At 34.5% G+C, this 19,420-nt stretch overlaps 1 protein-coding gene across 4 annotated transcripts; it reads left to right on the forward strand.

Annotated features, from left to right (window-relative positions):
- Positions 1 to 1,607: 1,607 nt before the first annotated feature.
- On the forward strand, positions 1,608 to 19,399 carry LOC131536726 (uncharacterized). Of its 4 annotated transcripts, XM_058769785.1 has the most exons (17): positions 1,627 to 1,657; positions 1,838 to 1,929; positions 7,134 to 7,220; positions 7,458 to 7,529; positions 10,970 to 11,050; positions 11,332 to 11,442; positions 11,540 to 11,663; positions 11,915 to 11,935; positions 12,243 to 12,281; positions 16,433 to 16,480; positions 16,593 to 16,643; positions 16,859 to 16,897; positions 17,457 to 17,477; positions 17,587 to 17,675; positions 18,215 to 18,271; positions 18,416 to 18,443; positions 18,554 to 19,399. In XM_058769785.1, the coding sequence occupies exons 3-15, from the start codon at positions 7,191 to 7,193 to the stop codon at positions 18,269 to 18,271; spliced, it is 783 nt and encodes a 260-aa protein (XP_058625768.1). In that variant the 5' UTR covers positions 1,627 to 1,657; positions 1,838 to 1,929; positions 7,134 to 7,190; the 3' UTR covers positions 18,416 to 18,443; positions 18,554 to 19,399. The 4 variants fall into 4 exon arrangements, with proteins under 4 accessions (XP_058625770.1, XP_058625767.1, XP_058625769.1 ...); XM_058769784.1 differs by having other exon boundaries at positions 1,611 to 1,929; XM_058769786.1 differs by having other exon boundaries at positions 1,611 to 1,929; positions 18,215 to 18,254.
- The last annotated feature ends 21 nt before the right edge of the window (positions 19,400 to 19,420 follow it).

The raw sequence follows: 19,420 nt of genomic DNA on the forward strand, positions 1-19,420 counted from the left end.
ACGGAAGAATAATAATAAGCAGGGGTGCACATAAGTTTTTCATCCTGGTTCTCATATGAGAACCTGGAGATTTGGTTTGGTCCTCACACGGGCCATAGAATATAACTATAAAAAAATTAATTAATAATAGTGATAATAATATTATTGCACTTATATATGCATATATATATACAGGTGCTGGTCATATAATTAGAATATCATCAAAAAGTTGATTTATTTCACTAATTCCATTCAAAAAGTAAAACTTGTATATTATATTCATTCATTACACACAGACTGATATATTTCAAATGTTTATTTCTTTTAATTTTGATGATTAGAGCTTACAGCTCATGAAAGTCAAAAATCAGTATCTCAAAATATTAGAATATTACTTAAGACCAATACAAAGAAAGGATTTTTAGAAATCTTGGCCAACTGAAAAGTATGAAAATGAAAAGTATGAGCATGTACAGCACTCAATACTTAGTTGGGGCTCCTTTTGCCTGAATTACTGCAGCAATGCGGCGTGGCATGGAGTCGATCAGTCTGTGGCACTGCTCAGGTGTTATGAGAGCCCAGGTTGCTCTGATAGTGGCCTTCAGCTCTTCTGCATTGTTGGGTCTGGCATATCGCATCTTCCTCTTCACAATACCCCATAGATTTTCTATGGGGTTAAGGTCAGGCGAGTTTGCTGGCCAATTAAGAACAGGGATACCATGGTCCTTAAACCAGATACTGGTTGCTTTGGCACTGTGTGCAGGTGCCAAGTCCTGCTGGAAAATGAAATCAGTATCTCCATAAAGCTTGTCAACAGAAGGAAGCATGAAGTGCTCTAAAATTTCCTGGTAGATGGCTGCGTTGACTGTGGACATCAGAAAACACAGCGGACCAACACCAGCAGATGACATGGCAGCCCAAACCATCACTGACTGTGGAAACTTCACACTGGACTTCAAGCAACATGGATTCTGTGCCTCTCCACTCTTCCTTCAGACTCTGGGACCTTGATTTCCAAATGAAATGTAAAATTTACTTTCATCTGAAAAGAGGACTTTGGACCACTGAGCAACAGTCCAGTTCTTTTTCTCCACAGCCCAGTTAAGATGCATCTGACGTTGTCTGGTTGACCACCATATTCGTTCTATTCAGGAGCATGTTCCACGTTTCATTAACAGTTCATGTTAGTATTGTATATTCACCATGGCAACTGTTGTTTCCATAAGCCAAAAATACAATGTTATTTTCACTTTATGTCATTTTGTGTATGTTTAAATGACTGTGGTGACTCGAATCAACTTAATTGTATTAACAAAAACTAGTTTGGGTCTGCTATTTAATAGCCTTAACTTATAGGCTGTTTATTCAGTATTAATCATATTCTTAACAGTCTTAACTTAATTTTTGTGAAATAAATTGGCTTTGTTTTGTTTTTAACACATTTATTAATTTATTAATATTTTGTTATTTAACACACACACACACACACACACACACACACACACACACATATATATATATATATATATATATATATATATATATATATATATATATAGATAGATGGTAAGTGGGTCGCGGCTTGATGACCATGGGAAAACGTGGGTCCCAAGGCCAAACCACTTGAGAACCACTGTTATAGAGTGTCCTACAACAAACGGTGTAGAGATGAAAGAAGGTGGGGACTTTCTTCACTCGTCCATGAGTGACTGCACATAAACTTGCGGTTGGTCTCTAAACAGTGCTGCACCGCACGGCGAGCCCACGCTTAGAGAGCATCGTTCACTGTGTATAAGGTATAAACACACTGTGAAATTCTACTTGGTCACTGTGTCCTGCTTCCTGTCTGGTTACTTAGGGGGATTTTAAACTCCTTGCAACACAAGGGGGCTCGTCGCTTAAAGCTGCAAAACGAAAGTATGTTGCAGACCAAGACAAGGCGGCTGAAAGGTAAGGCGTGTGTTTGAGAGTGTGCTGTGAGATGCATGGTTTTCAAACCAAAACCTCCAGTGGGACTTTATTATTATAAAATAGCATAAGAATTTATTTAGTTCTTAAATATTCATACAGCATATGCATTTATTAAGTAGCCATTTTGAGAAGTCTGTTGTTATACTGTTGCGAAATTGTTGGCGGTGTCGGTAATAAAAGTGGCATCCGAGGCTTTGGCGTCTTTGGCACATGCAGTTGTAAATTATTCACATATTTAGTGACGTACCCGTGTGCGAGAGACATGCAGACGTGTTTGGCAGCCCAACCGCTGGGTTTTGTGCGACGCGAGGATTTGATCTTGTCTTGTGTAGACAGTAGACATTTTTTCTCCGTTTAAGGAAAGTATCACACGTGACGGTTCAGCGCTTTTTTTTTTCTTTACTAAATGTGTTTTTCAAATAGGTCTATTGCATGCGTAAATGGCATAAAACTTAACAAAATCTATGTCAGTTTTTCGTATTCAGTTTTCTGAATGACAAACCACCCGAGTAAATTTCCACGTGAGTGTCTGCGAGTTTCTTTCTGTCTAGCAGATTGTGAACAGAAAATTAATGAGGTTGATTCGAGTCGCGTGAACGGGGCCTGAGAGAGCTCTGAGTGAAGCAGCGGGTGCAGCGATAGACTAGTTTAACTGACTGATAACACTATCGAACAGGCTACTGTTACATAGGTCAATGATGATGTTAAATAGGTCAATAATGAAGGCTAGGCGTGTGTAATTATGTATGATCAACAAGCAGGGTCTCTCTTCAGTGAGGAGCACATCTTTTGTTGTATTAATTAATTGTATTAATTAAACATTTAAAATAATGTCATGTAGTCTATTAGGCCTATAGGCTATACTAATGTAATAGGCTAACAACATTAACAAATAGTTTGTACATTGTCTGCAGATTGTCATAATTGTGTCTTTTATCTTAATTAAAACATCTTTCACAAACAGCTACATATCTGTCTGTGTTTAAGTGTATAATGTGTGGAAGGTAAAGCAAGCAGGCAGGGACCTGGGTCTACATGCAGGGTGTGGCATCATTTTATATATATTAGTGCTGTCAAACATTAATCGTGATTAATCCATCTAAAATAAGTTTTGTTTACTTAATATATGTGTATACTGTGTATATTTATTATGTAGCCTATATATAAATATAAGCATGCATGCATATATTTAAGAAAAATGTTTATATATTAAATATATATTTATATATTATATCAAATATAAGAATTTGAAATGTATAAAGGTATAAACGTAAATATTTACAAAAATATATATATATATATATACTGTATGTGTGTGTATTTATGCATAATAAATATACACAATACACATACATGTATATAATGTAAACAAACTTTTATTTTGCATGTGATTAATCGTTTGACAGCACTAATAAATATATATATATATATATATATATATATGCAGGGAACCATTACATTTAACTACTCCCAAAGAACAAAAGAATCACATTGGTTATACACACAGGGGGCTAACAAGCTAAACAAGATTAAGAAGACACACCTGGGGAGACTAATCAAGGGGAACCAATTAACAAACTACAGACGGCCTACAAAAGACACAGGAAACACTACCACATAAAAAACCCACACAAGACAACACATGTAACATATATGTAGTTTATAGAATGGCTTGCATTTATTGTAGGTATAATTACAGTACAGTTCTTGACACCCCACATCAGACCTCACTGATTTTCAAATGATTTTCAAACGTTGTATCCCTGACAATAATGTACACTTGTTAATGTGTTTATTCTTGTTGCCACCTTTTTCTAACTCATGGTGCTCCTTGCATGGCAGTCAAAACTGTTTTTTTTCCTCAGTGAAATGACCAATAATGTTTTTTTTTATAAATTTTTGGGGGGGATTTTATGGTACTAAATTAATTACTCACCCTCATGTCGTTCCAAACCCGTAAGACCTTCGTTCATCTTCAGAACACAAATTAAGATATTTTTGATGAAATCTGAGAGCTTTCTGACCCTCCATAGACATTCAAGGCCCAGTAAGTTAATGACATCGTTAAAGTAGTCCATGTGACATCAGTGGTTCAACCTTAATTTATGAAGCTGCGAGAATACTTTTGTGTGCAAAGAAAACAAAGATAACAACTTTATTCAACACTTTCTTCTCTTCTGTGTTCATGAGAATACCACGAGGCATGTGCGTTCTGATGTAGAACCCGCATGTGCTGCACCTTGTTTACAAGGTGCATGCGTCGTGGTACTAATGACAGAATTAAAATTTTTGGGTGAAGCTGGTAAATTAAGTGTGGTCAATTTAAGAGACAATGCATACACAACACATGCACAACTCTTTGTCAAGTCAAGTCACCTTTATTTATATAGCGCTTTTAACAATACAGATTGTGTCAAAGCACTTAACAGTATCAAATCGGAGGATAGAGTGTCAGTAATGTATAATGATAAGATTAAACACAGTGTAAGATTAAACACTGAAACACTTTCTTTGTCAGATCAGTTAGACACTAATCTGTGCTCTAGTGTAAGTACTGTTATGAGCCAGTTTTTTTTAACTCTAGAAGTATTGGTGTAACTGATCCTGCTTATAGGATTTTGTTTCACACAACTAAACACATGCATACGGTTGTCCATACAGATTTCAATTCTCTTTAAAAGTATTTCGATAGCATTTATTAAAAGTACTTATTTTCATTCTTGGCTGGTATCTTCAGAAGACTTATGCATAAACAGTTTTTTCCACCAGCCTCTTTTGTGTTAAGTAACGTTAGTATTATTAATACCATTAACATTTACATTCATTGCTATTGTTATACATGCCCTGTGTGCTTAAAGGGATAGTTCACCCAAAACCGCCGGCTCCTCGTCAGCAGCACCACACGCATGTGTTGTGGTTTCTTGTGAACGTGCATCGACTGACACGGAAGAGAAGAAATAGTTGAATAAAGTCATTATTTTTGTTTTCTTTGCGCATAAATAGTATTCTCGTAGCTTCATAAAATTACGGTTGAACCACTGATGTCACATGGACTATTATATCGATGTCCTTAATACTGTAGAACCTGGTCGAAAAGAACGCACACGCATAATCTTAACTCAAGAACATTCCTGAGCCTTCCCTCCACGCTGTGTCGTAAAAGTTACAAATGACCAACACAACGCCTCAATTCTATGACTAGCGTCTGGCCATACTCTCCTTATCACCTCGAGAGACTCGTAAAACATGATAAGGTGAGGATGAAATGACCGCGCTACATCTGCCCAGAATTAACAACAAATTACTTCTTTGGAGAAGCTCCAGAACCAGAGCGTCCGCGATACTGCTACCAAAAAAAAAAACACCCGAACGTTTATGGACTTTGCCAAAAAGGACAATTAAGAAAAGACTGCTGCTATTAAAGCAATATACTCAAGAGACAATATATATATGAATGTGGTATTTTATGTTTTGTTTATCTTGCTGTGGTTATTAGAATTTAGGAGATTTTAATCTATGACTTAACCCGTTTAGTAGGTAAAATTATAGGTATTCGATATGACAAGTACCTCATGTTTGATATTGATTTAAACACTATTTTAATTGCAATATGGTGAAAAGGATGAATGTTGACTTTTAGCATCATAAGGTATGATTATAACACTTCATAGAAATCTGCTAGGATATTTCCTCCATGTGACATATTTATTAGCAGATAATGTATGCACGAAAAAGAAGTCGTGCTGGGCGGGGCTCCGCCCTACAGAGACAATGTGATTGGGTCAGACAGTGAATAGGATGGACTTAATTCTGTCCGATAAAAACAGACACCCAACTTTGCAAATTATAAAAAGAGAACCACTGGGGTTGAACAACTGGGAACAACTGGTGAAACTGCAAGGAAACTTGGCTGAAAGTTTGGGCGTTGCCCCCCTGATCGCGCTGTGAAACATCTGGCTGATCATCTCAAAAGACTCCAACACCCTGTCCACGTCTGACCAAAGAAAACTTGCAAAGCCGCCGCGTAAGAACTTCAAACTTGCCATTCGCGCGCTGCCAGGAAGCCATCAAATCCAAAAGGAGGAATCCCGAGTGACGTCACGTGACAACCACACATCAGACGAAAGTCCAGGACTTCCCTCCAGTAAACCCCCCTCAAGAAGAACAACCTTCAACTTCAACTCAAAGCAAGTAAAACAAACAGGTCTCTAATTCGCTGAGTTGAATTGAATGAATCTTTAAAAGATAACGAGAAGTCGAGTCTTTTGTTTGTGACGTCCCTTCAAATCCCTTTCTTCAAATTGCTTTTATCTTGCCATAACTTGTGTATGTGTGTGTATGTGTTTTGTTTTATATTGTATCCTATAATAGTAAATAAACTCTCGATTCATTTTTAATGAATAGTCTGGTGCAATGATTTTCAAATCTTAAATTATTTGCCATAGATCGTGTTACCTGTTGCTCAAGCAAAATTTCCCAATCAATTCTGTATTATTATCAAGAATAAGCCGAATTGCTAAAATATACTGTATTAATACTCGCTGGTCGAGTCGTTAATAAGGTATAAATTATACAATTTTGATTAATATCAATTAATCAGATCAAAACCGAATTTCTACGATTTGGTTCCCTAAAGCTAAAATTTATAAATGAAGGATAAAACCTTACATTACAATACCTCTCTGGGGCTTTAATGTGGTAGTTGCGTTGCAGTCTATGGAGCGTCAGAAAACTCTTGGATTTTTAGCAAAAATATCTTAATTTGTGTTCTGAAGATGAACAAAGGTCTTACGGGTTTGGAACAATATGAAGGTGAGTAATTAATGACAGAATTTTCATTTTTTCATCCCTTTGAAGTGAAAATCTACTGAAGGCCACTGTTTTTTGTGTGTGCTACACATTTTTTTAGGTGGATGCATTAGCCAGGATGACATAATAGACACAGTCCATTTGCCTGGAGAAAGTAATAAACTGACTTTTTTTTTTTTGAGTCCATTACAGAATGAGCTAATCGTTGATTTTATCAAGGGACAATGCAGACTAATGTAACAATTATTATCTTGTTTCTGACAGCAATTGGGAAATATTGCTCTGATGATATAATAATATCCATCACTGGTGTTATCTTTTCTTAAATACTTTCTCTTTCGGTCTCTTGTGTGTTCCCTATGTTATACATCCAGCAAGGAAAAGTGTCGTGGCTTATGGAGCTAAACTCTGATGGTTAACAAAACACCGTAATGAGTGGGAAAGTCTGGATATTGATCACTGTGAGTTATAATCAGTCTTTGCTAATATATTAGTGGAGGTCCTTGGAAGCCTCTCAGTGAGGTGTTGTGTGACTGCAGTTTATTTTTTAATGCACCTTGTTAAAGATAGCCCATGTTAACTTTTTTACGAGAACTAATCTACACACAGTGTTTCCATAAGATACATAACATAAGATTAATTATTTCAGATGACAGTTGTCCAGAGGTGGGACTTGATTTTTGGCATTTCTTTCATAGGCAGTTTCATTCATCACCCATGTTTACCATGTCCATTCCAAGTGTATGCAGCAAGACATTAAGATACATCTGGTGAGTCTATTCTTCATTGTTTTTGCGATTTTCTGCCTGTATTGCTCCCAGCTAAATCTGAGGCTTGTTGCCTTTCATCCTACACATTTCTAAATTTTTAATTTGGGAAAGCATCCTGCAGTAATGTGCAAATTGTGTTTTCTAAAAAGCCATAATGTTAAGTCATGTTATGTGTCCATAACACGTGGACACATAACATGTTATCATTCTTACAATTAAGTCTTTTATTTTTTTTGACAGTGGGAAAATGTATTTTACTGTTCTGTTAGTAATTCTACACAGAATTCAGTACAATCTAAAAGTGGCTTGGTTAACATAATGTGTAAATGTCTTTATTATATATTAAAACATCAGAACAATTGGCATTTATTTCCCTGACTTTGTTGAACATTGTTAATTCAATAAACTAGTGGTTATTCTGCCAGGACATTTGTGTGAATTTGAGGAGAGCTGGCTTCATACATCTATAAAAGTGTAAAAATTGTTAAATTAATTGAAAGAGTGGAAATGTGAAGTTAATTTTGAGAAAATCTTTAGCATCTTTTTTGTTTTTGCAGATGCCACCTGGGTTTATATTTTGGAGTATAATGTATTTTAATGTGATACTTAAGTGTATATTTAGTAGTACAGGTGCTGGTCATATAATTAGAATATCATCAAAAAGTTGATTTATTTCACTCATTCCATTCAAAAAGTGAAACTTGTATATTATATTCATTCATTACACACAGACTGATATATTTCAAATGTTTATTTCTTTTAATTTTGATGATTATAACTGACAACTAAGGAAAATCCCAAATTCAGTATCTCAGAAAATTAGAATATTTACATTTGAGTTTCAATTAATGACCATCCCTACAGTTTAGATTCTGGGTATCTCTTGTTCTTTGAAACCACATTAATGGGGAAGACTGCTGACTTGGCAATGATCCAGAAGACGAACATTGACGCCCTCCACAAAGAGGGTAAGTCACAGGAGGTCATTACTGAAAGCTGTGGCTGTTTACAGAGTGCTGTATCAAAGCATATTAAATGCAAAGTTGACTGGAAGGAAGAATTTGGGTAGGAAAAGGTGCACAAGCAACAGGGATGACCGCAAGCTTGAGAATACTGTCAAGCAAAGCTGATTCAAACACTTGGGAGAGCTTCACAAGGAGAGAACTGAAGCTGGAGTCAGTGCATCAAGAGTCACCACACTCAGACGTCTTCAGGAAAAGGGCTACCAAGCCACTTCTGAACCAGAGACAACGTCAGAAGCATCTTAACTGGGCTGTGGAGAAAAAGAACTGGACTGTTGCTCAGTGGTCCAAAGTCCTCTTTTCAGATGAAAGTAAATTTTACATTTCATTTGGAAATCAAGGTACCAGAGTCTGGAGGAAGAATGGAGAGGCACAGAATCCATGTTGCTTGAAGTCCAGTGTGAAGTTTCCACAGTCAGTGATGGTTTGGGCTGCCATGTCATCTGCTGATGTTGGTCCGCTGTGTTTTCTGATGTCCACAGTCAACGCAGCCATCTACCAGGAAATTTTAGAGCACTTCATGCTTCCTTCTGTTGACAAGCTTTATGGAGATACTGATTTCATTTTCCAGCAGGACTTGGCACCTGCACACAGTGCCAAAGCAACCAGTATCTGGTTTAAGGACCATGGTATCCCTGTTCTTAATTGGCCAGCAAACTCGCCTGACCTTAACCCCATAGAAAATCTATGGGGTATTGTGAAGAGGAAGATGCGATATGCCAGACCCAACAATGCAGAAGAGCTGAAGGCCACTATCAGAGCAACCTGGGCTCTCATAACACCTGAGCAGTGCCACAGACTGATCGACTCCATGCCACGCCGCATTGCTGCAGTAATTCAGGCAAAAGCAGCCCCAACTAAGTATTGAGTGCTGTACATGCTCATACTTTTCATTTTCATACTTTTCAGTTGGCCAAGATTTCTAAAAATCCTTTCTTTGTATTGGTCTTAAGTAATATTCTAATTTTCTGAGATATTGAATTTGGGATTTTCCTTAGTTGTCAGTTATAATCATCAAAATTAAAAGAAATAAACATTTGAAATATATCAGTCTGTGTGTAATGAATGAATATAATATACAAGTTTCACTTTTTGAATGGAATTAGTGAAATAAATAAACTTTTTGATGATATTCTAATTATATGACCAGCGCCTGTATATTAACCTGCCAATGTTTTTGTGTCTGCAAAAATGCTTAGCTAGGAATGTGGTTATTAATTATTTTCAGAAAGATTCCCTTTAGTTTTCTCTAAGTACAGGTAATAAAATGATTTTTGCCATGTTAATGATCTAGCAGGGTTTGTTTAACCAGCTGGGTGAGGGGGTCCATCTGTTGTTGTCTATCTGTTATGTTACACCAAAATGATGAAACCTACTGACCCAAATATTGTGTAAAAAATACAAATTCTTCAGTGGTTTGTGATACAAAAATGTTCATTAATTGACGTCTCTTGTAACACTCATGATAAATGTAACAAATTTGCATGCTTGTGCCTTTTTTAGTATAAATATTGTGAGCAGTGAGTTCACATTGTAAATTCTAAAAATAAAAAGTGCATTTCGTTCAAAAAAAAAAAAGTGTAGAATGTTGGACACTTTATGCACTTTCCTTATGGAAGGGGAAGGGCAAAAAAAAGCTTAGACAATTAATTCTAATTAGTCAATCGTAATGTTCAGGTCAAATGTTTTTGTGCAATGACCACTAAAGTGTAAATTGTTGCCCCTGATAACCAGTTTCCTATAATGTGCTTGATTTATGTCTCTCATGGTTAATGTTCATGTCAACATTTACTAATACATTATTAAAATCAAAAGTTATATTTGTTGTTATTATTTAATGGACCTGAGCTAACATGAATTAACAAAGAACAGTTGTATTATTATTAATAGCTTTAACAAAGATGAATAAATACTGTTACCAATGTGTTACTTAACATTAATGTTAGTTTACCAATGCATGCATTAACCAATGTTAACTAATGGGACCTTCTCGTAAAGTGTTACCCTCAAATCAGTATTTTATGTATTTGTTAAGTAGCCTTGTAATAATCAGGATAATCTACAATCATTATTGTAAAAATGAACCAATTTAAGATGATAAAAGATGACATTCTGATCACCCTGTCAGGTTTTTTTTTTAGTTTATTTACACTTTATTTTACAGTACGTGCACTTACCTGTACTTACAGTGTACTCGCATAAGAAAGTGCTGAATAATAAAAGGTATCTACATGGGTTAGATTTAGTACCTAGTTATTGTAATTACTATTATGTACATCCTGAATAGGACTTTAAAATAAAGTGCTACCATTTATTTTATAACCGATTTTATATATATATATATATATATATATATATATATTGACTGTACATGATCCCCTAAATATGTACATCCTGTTTCTTCTCTTAAATCCACAGGATGATATGTTGTTGGAAGAGCATGTGTTTCAGATTAAGGTGTTCTCACCTGAAACAAAGGTTATGAGCAAAGAACATAAGGTGACTTTTATTTACTTACTAACTTTATTTACTTTTAATATTGTTATTAGTAGTAGTTGTATATTGTGTTATTATAAGCACTATTAGCTTGTTGAAATGTTTATTGTTCTCGCAAATGTATTGTACAGAAAAAGACACAATATATATTACTTTAGCCACAAAAGTTTATTTCTCTGTCAGTCTATACTGGTATGAATTTTAGTTTAAATAATTGAGATTAATAATTAATAATAGTTATGTTATGGTTATTGGTTACATTATTTTCCTGACTGTTTTTCCAGGAACATGAGCTTCTATCAGTAATAAATACTCTCTGTTCATACTGGACAAATAATAAGGCCAAGGAGGGAAAAATAAAAGTTGTAAAAACTTTTCACATAATGCTGCATAATGTGAGTATGCTGCTTACTCTACCATATTGCTTCATTCTGTTTCAAATATCAAAATGATTCAGTTCTGACTGCATGGTTTCCCTATTTCTCTCTATAGCTAGATGCAAAATTTGAAGACTTTTGTGCAAATCTCAACTGCACGGATGCTTACACAGTACGCAGCATTGACACAGCCACTTTTGGAGAAATGTATAGAAACTCTTGCAAAGGATCAGTATCAGGTATAGACATTTAACCTTTCATCATTTATCCTTTCTTTAGTCTTGCCCTTCCTTAATTTATTCATAATATGAACAATGGCCACCATAAATCTCTGGCAAGGCAACACTTATTTGTAGCTGAAGACACTGAATTAGCCAGAATATTTAATAAACAAACAAGCTAAGTTACATGAAGTGGTATGTAGAATGTTATGAAGAATACATGTTTGAAAATGCACATTTTGCTCACTTTCTCTCTTTTTTCCACTAAGATCTGAAGTGTCCATCAAAGAGTAAGTTATTTGACATTATCTCACTTACAGTATATCCTTGATATACCTTTTTTGTCTACTCTTTGTAAAAAAGAGTCAGTAAGCTGATGAAAAGGAAAACGTTAACTTGTTTAAGCAATAGCTGATTATTTTTCACACACACACACATAAAAAAAAACTGTGATTTTAAAATGTTGGGTCATGAAATTGGTCTGGATGTTTCACACACAGTATTACACATTAATCTCTTGAGTGTTGTAGTACATAAATTGTTGTTGCATTAATCTGTTGAAACCATATGTAATATATCATGTTTTGTATCACATAGGTGCACCTTTAACAACGATCAGCCCAACTCCTGAATTCAGTAAGCTAACAGAATAACCAACCTCAGTTTCTTATTTCATCTCAAACACAGATATTTTAACTGCCATTCAGAAGTATTTACATTAAAAACATCATTAGTTCATGTACATTCAAATTTAACTATTTCTAAAATGATTTACACCAAAGTTTCATGTCAGATCTAACTATTTGAAAGTACACCCTTGTGAAAAAGAAGCGCACTTAAGTATACTTTTATAAAGTGTACTTATTGCAGAAATAATATACTTTAAAAGAACACAAATAAGTGCAAATTAAATGTTATTTTTGACGCTTAAATACACTGTATTTGTAATTAACTTCAAATGTATCAAATTTTAAAGTGATATTAAATGCAATTAGTTGAACTTTTGAGTGAGGGCTTTTTAGTACATCTTTGTATGTATTTCATAATTGCTTTAAAATATCTTTATAGTGTTCTACTAATGTACTGACAAGCAATTAATGTTAACTAAAATATACTTTAATGTCAGTTAACAATACACTTAAGCGTGAATTAAATGTAATGTAATGTTTTCGATCACCTAATTGCATGTTATTTGTAATTGATTTCAAATATATTACAGTTTAAAATGACATTAAATGCAATTAGTTGAACTTTTGAGTGATATTTTTGAACCACTTAAGTGGGACTTTAGTATATTTTATATATATACTTTGAAATATGGTAAAAATTTACTTCGGGAATAAGCAATTAATGTGAACAAAAACATACTTCAATGTCATTTCAATGTAGTTACAATCAACACAAACACAAAATGGAAAACCCTCAACAGTTAGATGTTCCTTCAGATTTCCACACAAACGTCAGATCTTCACTGACACTGGGCTTTAAAAATAGATAATTTTACAAACATTTTTTATTCCTACTTTACAGGGAATAAAACATAACTTTATCAATTACCCAAATATAGATAAATATCCCCAAATCTATGAAAATGAAGAAAGGTACCTTTAATTTGTTTCCCTCATCTTGCCTTGCAAGCTTCTCTCACACATCCTCCTGTATTTACCACAACTGACACAGCAAAGCTGCTGTCCTCTTCCTTTGGTTTGTTACCTGTAAAATATATGATGATTAGAGGGGGATCTGTAAATGCACAGGTGGGAATATATTACTTGCAAATGGAAAAGATTCAAAGCATTTAAAATCCATAGGGATAGTGACTTAATATAGCACTTTTAGCTTGTCATGTGTGATCAGGGTGAGCTGACTGGGCAACAATTCATTAAAAACTTTTAACATCACCTCTTCAGTAGGCTACTGGTCTGTGTTTCCACACTGTATCTCCAGTAACAAATCTGTACTGATCCTGCAAAATAAATAACTCCAGATGAGTGCAAAAATATTACATATTACAAACACAACCAGTAACTGAACATCTCGCTCTTCAAATGCAAAAAACAAACAAAAAAAACAACAACATTATTTCTAGAGGTGGCTGATATATTGAATATTACTGGTGGTTATAATATGGATTATATACATAAATATTACAAGATCTTTGAATTTTGTTCAGTAGCGTTAAATTGAATTTTAAATCGTTTAGTTAAAATACAATATTGTATTTTCAGCAGCCAAATTTCCACGCACGCGATAACATTTCGATATCAGAATGCATTCATTTCCCTCCAGGGGCGGCGTTTCCGTATGGAGTATGTGAGAAATTTTCCAAACTTGAGTCTATGATAATTCGTTATTATCATTTTAAATCAGAGGGTTTTAAAAAATAGTTAACGAATGATAAACATTAAAAATAGCTTGTCAGTAAAGCTTCATAATGCCATTAGATCATCAAGCTCTCAGCGAAACCTCGTAACTTCACCCCGCCTCCGTTCAGATTGACTCGCCGCGCACAGCCTGGAGGAGACAGATCTCAGCTTTTTCGCGATGAAAGGGTAAATAAATAATCGATGTTTGAATCGTACAGCGTTTTCTTTACTCAAACACTATGTCTGTAAAGGCTTATGTTTTTGTGTGTTTGAAGAGCGGAGAAGAATTAGGTTATTTAACGTTTTAAATATCCTGCGCATAAGTGCTTCAGTTGAGATTTTGGCCAAGTGTATTAAACAACAAGAAAGATTAAGCGCCCATATAGCTACAGTCAGCGTTATATAACCTGTAAAAGTTGACGAAAGCATAGCTAATGTAATGCACTTGCTGCCTCAGATAACAGTTACAGCTGTTCTAAGGACAGACAAAACACTCCATCTCCATCATTCTCTGGTCAAAAACATCAACTCCATTTGAGCTCGATTTTCATATAATGTTAAGTGCAAGTGTCTGATACAATACCAACACTGACGACGCAGTGTTGTTTAATTACTGAATCCCCAGCCTAGTATTTTTGGCGCATGCGCACAAAACAAAAGAGATAGGCCTACTTGTAACGTGCGTGGTTATGTTATTTCAGTCTTTTAATTTCTGTTCAAGTTCAAATTGTCCTAATTCATTGTGTAGTTAGACTAAAGACCAGGGCCGACTCCAGGCATGGGCAGGGGTGGGCAAATGACTGTCTTGCCCACCCAATCAGAATTAGATAAAGATTACGTTAATTTTTTTTTTTTTTTTGTGCATAGATTAAAACTAATCTGAAGCGGACTGTATTTTGAGAAGTTTAAGCTATAGCTTGAGACTGCCCAAACAATCTTAAAATAACAGAAAATTGCAGCATTTTTCTTTTATTAGCTGAATGCACCGCGCACTGAATTCACGCGGAGGCTTCAGTCTGTTGTAGAAAAGCAGAGGCTGACCACAAGCGAAAACGGGCAGAAATAGTTTGCGAGTTATGAGGAGTTTAATACACAAATATGTATCATAGCCTACCACTGAAATTACCTGAGCATTTTTAATGTCCTAAAAGAAAATAAAAAACAAACAAACAAACAAACTATCATTCAATAACGTGCGTTCACTGCATGGACGGGGCACCAGCATAAAATGCATGTAGGCTGTACTGTACAGTTCAGCTGAAAGCTTAGCCCTTTTGACTGGCTGCCCAGACAGCAACATAGTTTTGGCCTAGATCCAGCCCACATCTGGCCCGTGTGAAATCCATGCGGACCAGACGTGGGCCAGATCTGGGCCGACACTGCTTGCTGTCTGGGTGTTAATGAAATAAATAAATAACACTAGATTTTCTAATCTTTTTGTATTCTATCTATTTGTCTTCTTTTTATTTATTATATAATAATAATTTAAAAAACCTTGCTACGTGTACTGCGTTGAGCGAACTGCTCTTTTGTTGATTTTGATTGCTTCCATTGGCCTCATTTGTAATTCACTTTGGATAAAAGCGTCTGCTAAATGTATTATAATGTAATGTTGAATGTAAGAATGAAAACTGAAAGTAAACAACACTGAAATAAGAGCGCGTGCGATGAAAGTCGCCTTCGTTACTATAGCAACAGTAGGCTCGCCTGTAATATCCAGTGATGCGAACTATTCGACATTTGTTTTTGTTTTTTTGGTCAAATTCCGCCATTTTGAATTGAAAATTGGCTGTCATTTTACGTGATTCGTGTAATTCATAATTATTGTGATGACAATATAATTTTTCTGACTTGCGTTTTCAACATATTAGGAGTACAACTAAAATTGAATGGGTGCATATTTTAAAATAAAAATATTATTTGCAGTTCAGATTGATTACTCAACAAAAAATCTTATTTATTTAGTTCCATTATCATTACCATAGTGGTCTGGTCTTAATATTTTCCTCAAAACAATAGTCTCCCTAATGTTCTAGATTATGGCCTTGTTTGGTATAAATAAAAAAGTTAGTTGAAAAAATCACCAGTGTAGAAACAATGATCCAGAGAAAGAGATCAAAGAGTTTTTTTTTTTATTGTTAATAATTAATTAACAACATTGTTAATAAAGGAAAAAAGCTTATTTTGTTGTGAAAGTGCATGATAGGCTGCCCATGAAAGCTTTTTTTCCCCAGTGAACATACTGGGGTTTTTACTTGTTGAAGCAGGTGTGAAACTGAAGACAATGATAGGGAAAAGAAAACTGTCATATTCAAATTTTTGCCCATTCTGTATATCCACTTTCTGAGCACATGCCTGGTATTATAGCTGTATTGATCTTTTGAAGCTAAGTGTAATATATTCTGTTTTCTAATTAATCAGGTACAGAATTTTTAACAACAGTCAGTTTAATCACCAAAGATCATCAAAGTAAGCAAATTCAATATTGTGTTTCACATCAATACAGATTACAGCACAGATACTTTATCTGCCATATTAATCAGAGTTTTTTGACATCAAACCACGTTTTCTAATCACATAGGCACAACATCTTTAACAACATTGGTCAGCCCAAACATCACTGCTCCTAAAAGTAAGGATCCCATTAATCTTCTTGAATTAAGTGCATACTGAGCATTTAATCCTAGTTTTGTTTAAAAAAAAAAAAGTACAAATTTGATAAGAGTTAAAGAAGCCAGAAGAAATGAACTGGAAATATCTTTAATTTTTGATTATATGGGGACATCAGATTTATATGGCCTACTTGTACTGCTTTTTTTTTTAATATGAGTATGCAATATTTTGTAGATTTGACCGCAGATCCATCGGCACATACAGAAACCATCAGTAAGTTTGTCTCTTGCGAGAGCAGCTTCATCTGTAACGAGCAGCATAATACCTTCAGCATACACTCAGTAGTCACTTTCAGTGGCCATCTGACATATTGTGCACCCTTACAGAAATGCCGCCCTTTCCCTTTTTTTGTTGTTGCTATTTGTACAATTCTCATCTGTTTGTAAAATATTAATCCAAACAATCATTGAATAATTAACCTCAACATTTATTTGTCATTCTGAAGTCCATGTATGCAGACTGCACGTACTGACTTGCTGATGATTAGTCGATTAGATATACCAGGTTGCACCTAATGAAGACACCACAGCTTGTGCATTGTCACAAATGACTAATTTGACTAAAATAGCCATTTACTAATTACTAATCATTTTGTGCATAACTACTAATTGTTTTGCTAAATAAAAAACTAATATGATTTCTTTCATCATAATCTTTAACATCACAAGCCATTTTTTTTATTATCAATGCCATATATGCCACTATATTATATTTTAAGTTGACACTGGCTGCTATATCTCATGTTGTTGTATGGTTTTTCCTTTTATTACAGTTAAAGATGACAATCAGTGGGGTAAGTGTCAGATCTGTGGGTCTTTCTGACCAATTATTTTTGCTTTCAAGTCTTCTCTCTTCCTACAAATCTCTATGAAAACTGATATTTTATTTTTTTTCCCCCCAAGCTACCATTAAAACATGTTCTGGACTCCTGGTTGTGTCATTTCTGCTGAATATTGTTTTACTCTTCACGGTGTTTCACATGCGCTGGAAGGTAAAATTGTCTAAGCATTAATTTGGTTTGTGAGTTTGTATAAAATTAAAACTATTTGAACTATATTGTATTTGGGTAAGGGGGCGTGGTTTAACTTCAAACCAATTCTTCTGGCTAAAATATGAGTCATCTATAAATAATATTGCTTTCTCCATGAAAAATACCTTTGTCTGAGTAAGAATATGCACAGATCAAGCACGGTTTAAAAATTAAAACAGCTATAAACTAATTTTCATGTAAGAGGATAACACGGAATAGACATTTTCACTGGGGGAAGCGTTATTGTGAATTATGGATTGTTATTTATTAGTTTTATTTCTTTCTTTAAAATTTAAATCCTTAATTTGCTCACATGGCAATCTTTTATGGCATTATTTTAACTATAAGAATAAGTTTTATATCAGTATGTTATATTTTATTTATGTAATATTTTGAACCTTTGTTAATGAAACCAGTTAAGTTGTCTCTTATGAGGACTTCAGTACACACTAAGTGATGGTTTTCATTTTGTTTTTGTTTGTTTGTTTTTTGTTTTTCAGTCAAAAACATCCAAAGAGAGGACACTGTTAGAGTTACAAGGTAGACATCTGATTTAGGTAACACCCTTTTTTGTAGATTTGGGAAAAGGCTTAAAATGAGCAGGATATATATGAAACTTTTACTAAAGCTTAGACAATCAGCCATGTATACATGAATGTTAGAGTATTTACATTATTCTTCTTTCCTCTTTTTCCTTGCAGTAAATGAATAAGTTTCCGAATCACTTCGGTAAGCTGAATTTATTTTTTTTATTTTTTTTTTGTCACTCATCTAATTTTCAGTCATAGTTTCTGTATATATTCTGTATACATCTAATCTTTTTTTTTATCTTGTTCAAGTCGGTCACCTGTTGACGTATTTCTCCAGCTACACAGTCTTTCTCCAGTCATCTGTTACTGCTTCCACACTCTCTATGCATGGCACAGTGCTGTTTTTAAATCTGTGACTGACATGTCCACACAGCTTGTGTTTTTTTTCAATTACTAATTGTGACTGTCTTGAATGTGCCTCTGTAACTGTTATCCTTCATCTATCAAGTACACCTGTTCATGGTTTTCTGACCCAGGATGATATGGAATTAAATGGTCTGTCTGTCTGTCTAGCCCACAGGTTATGAGATATGTTTTAAGAAATACTTTAAATATACCATAATTTGCAATAGAGGAACACTTTATTTTATTAAATCTTGGTATTTATTATCATTGTTTTTATTTAATCTACTCACCCATTCCCGGTTCTCTTTGTTCTGTCAATTATGTATTTTTTTTTTTTTTTACACAAAAATATTATAACCAGTACAGAAACTATCGGGGGGAAAATCTGTCCACTTTAGCATTCAGGTCCTCGATGGTTGTGACAGACAGGGGAACAAAAAGTATTTACAGCCAAGATACCGCTGCAAAAAAGTAATATATCCTGTTGTTTTCAGGAGTTTGTATTTTATTGTATTGTTTATTTGATACAATATCTTACTATGTTTATATTTTGCTATGTTTGTGTGTAAGAGAGGACATGCATAATATATTTCTGGGTATCTCAGATATGAGTAATTTTATGTTATTGATCTTTGTGCTTTTTGTAAAATTAACAGTTATTTGCTGCAAACAACAGGAAATATGATAACGTGTATCTTAGACCTCATTAACTAGCACTAAAAAGTTCTCATTAAAAACAAATGAACTGAATTTTCATAATTTTGTGTCTTC

The sequence above is a fragment of the Onychostoma macrolepis genome, chromosome 03 (assembly GCF_012432095.1).
Source record: "Onychostoma macrolepis isolate SWU-2019 chromosome 03, ASM1243209v1, whole genome shotgun sequence".
NCBI classification, from domain to species: domain Eukaryota; kingdom Metazoa; phylum Chordata; class Actinopteri; order Cypriniformes; family Cyprinidae; genus Onychostoma; species Onychostoma macrolepis.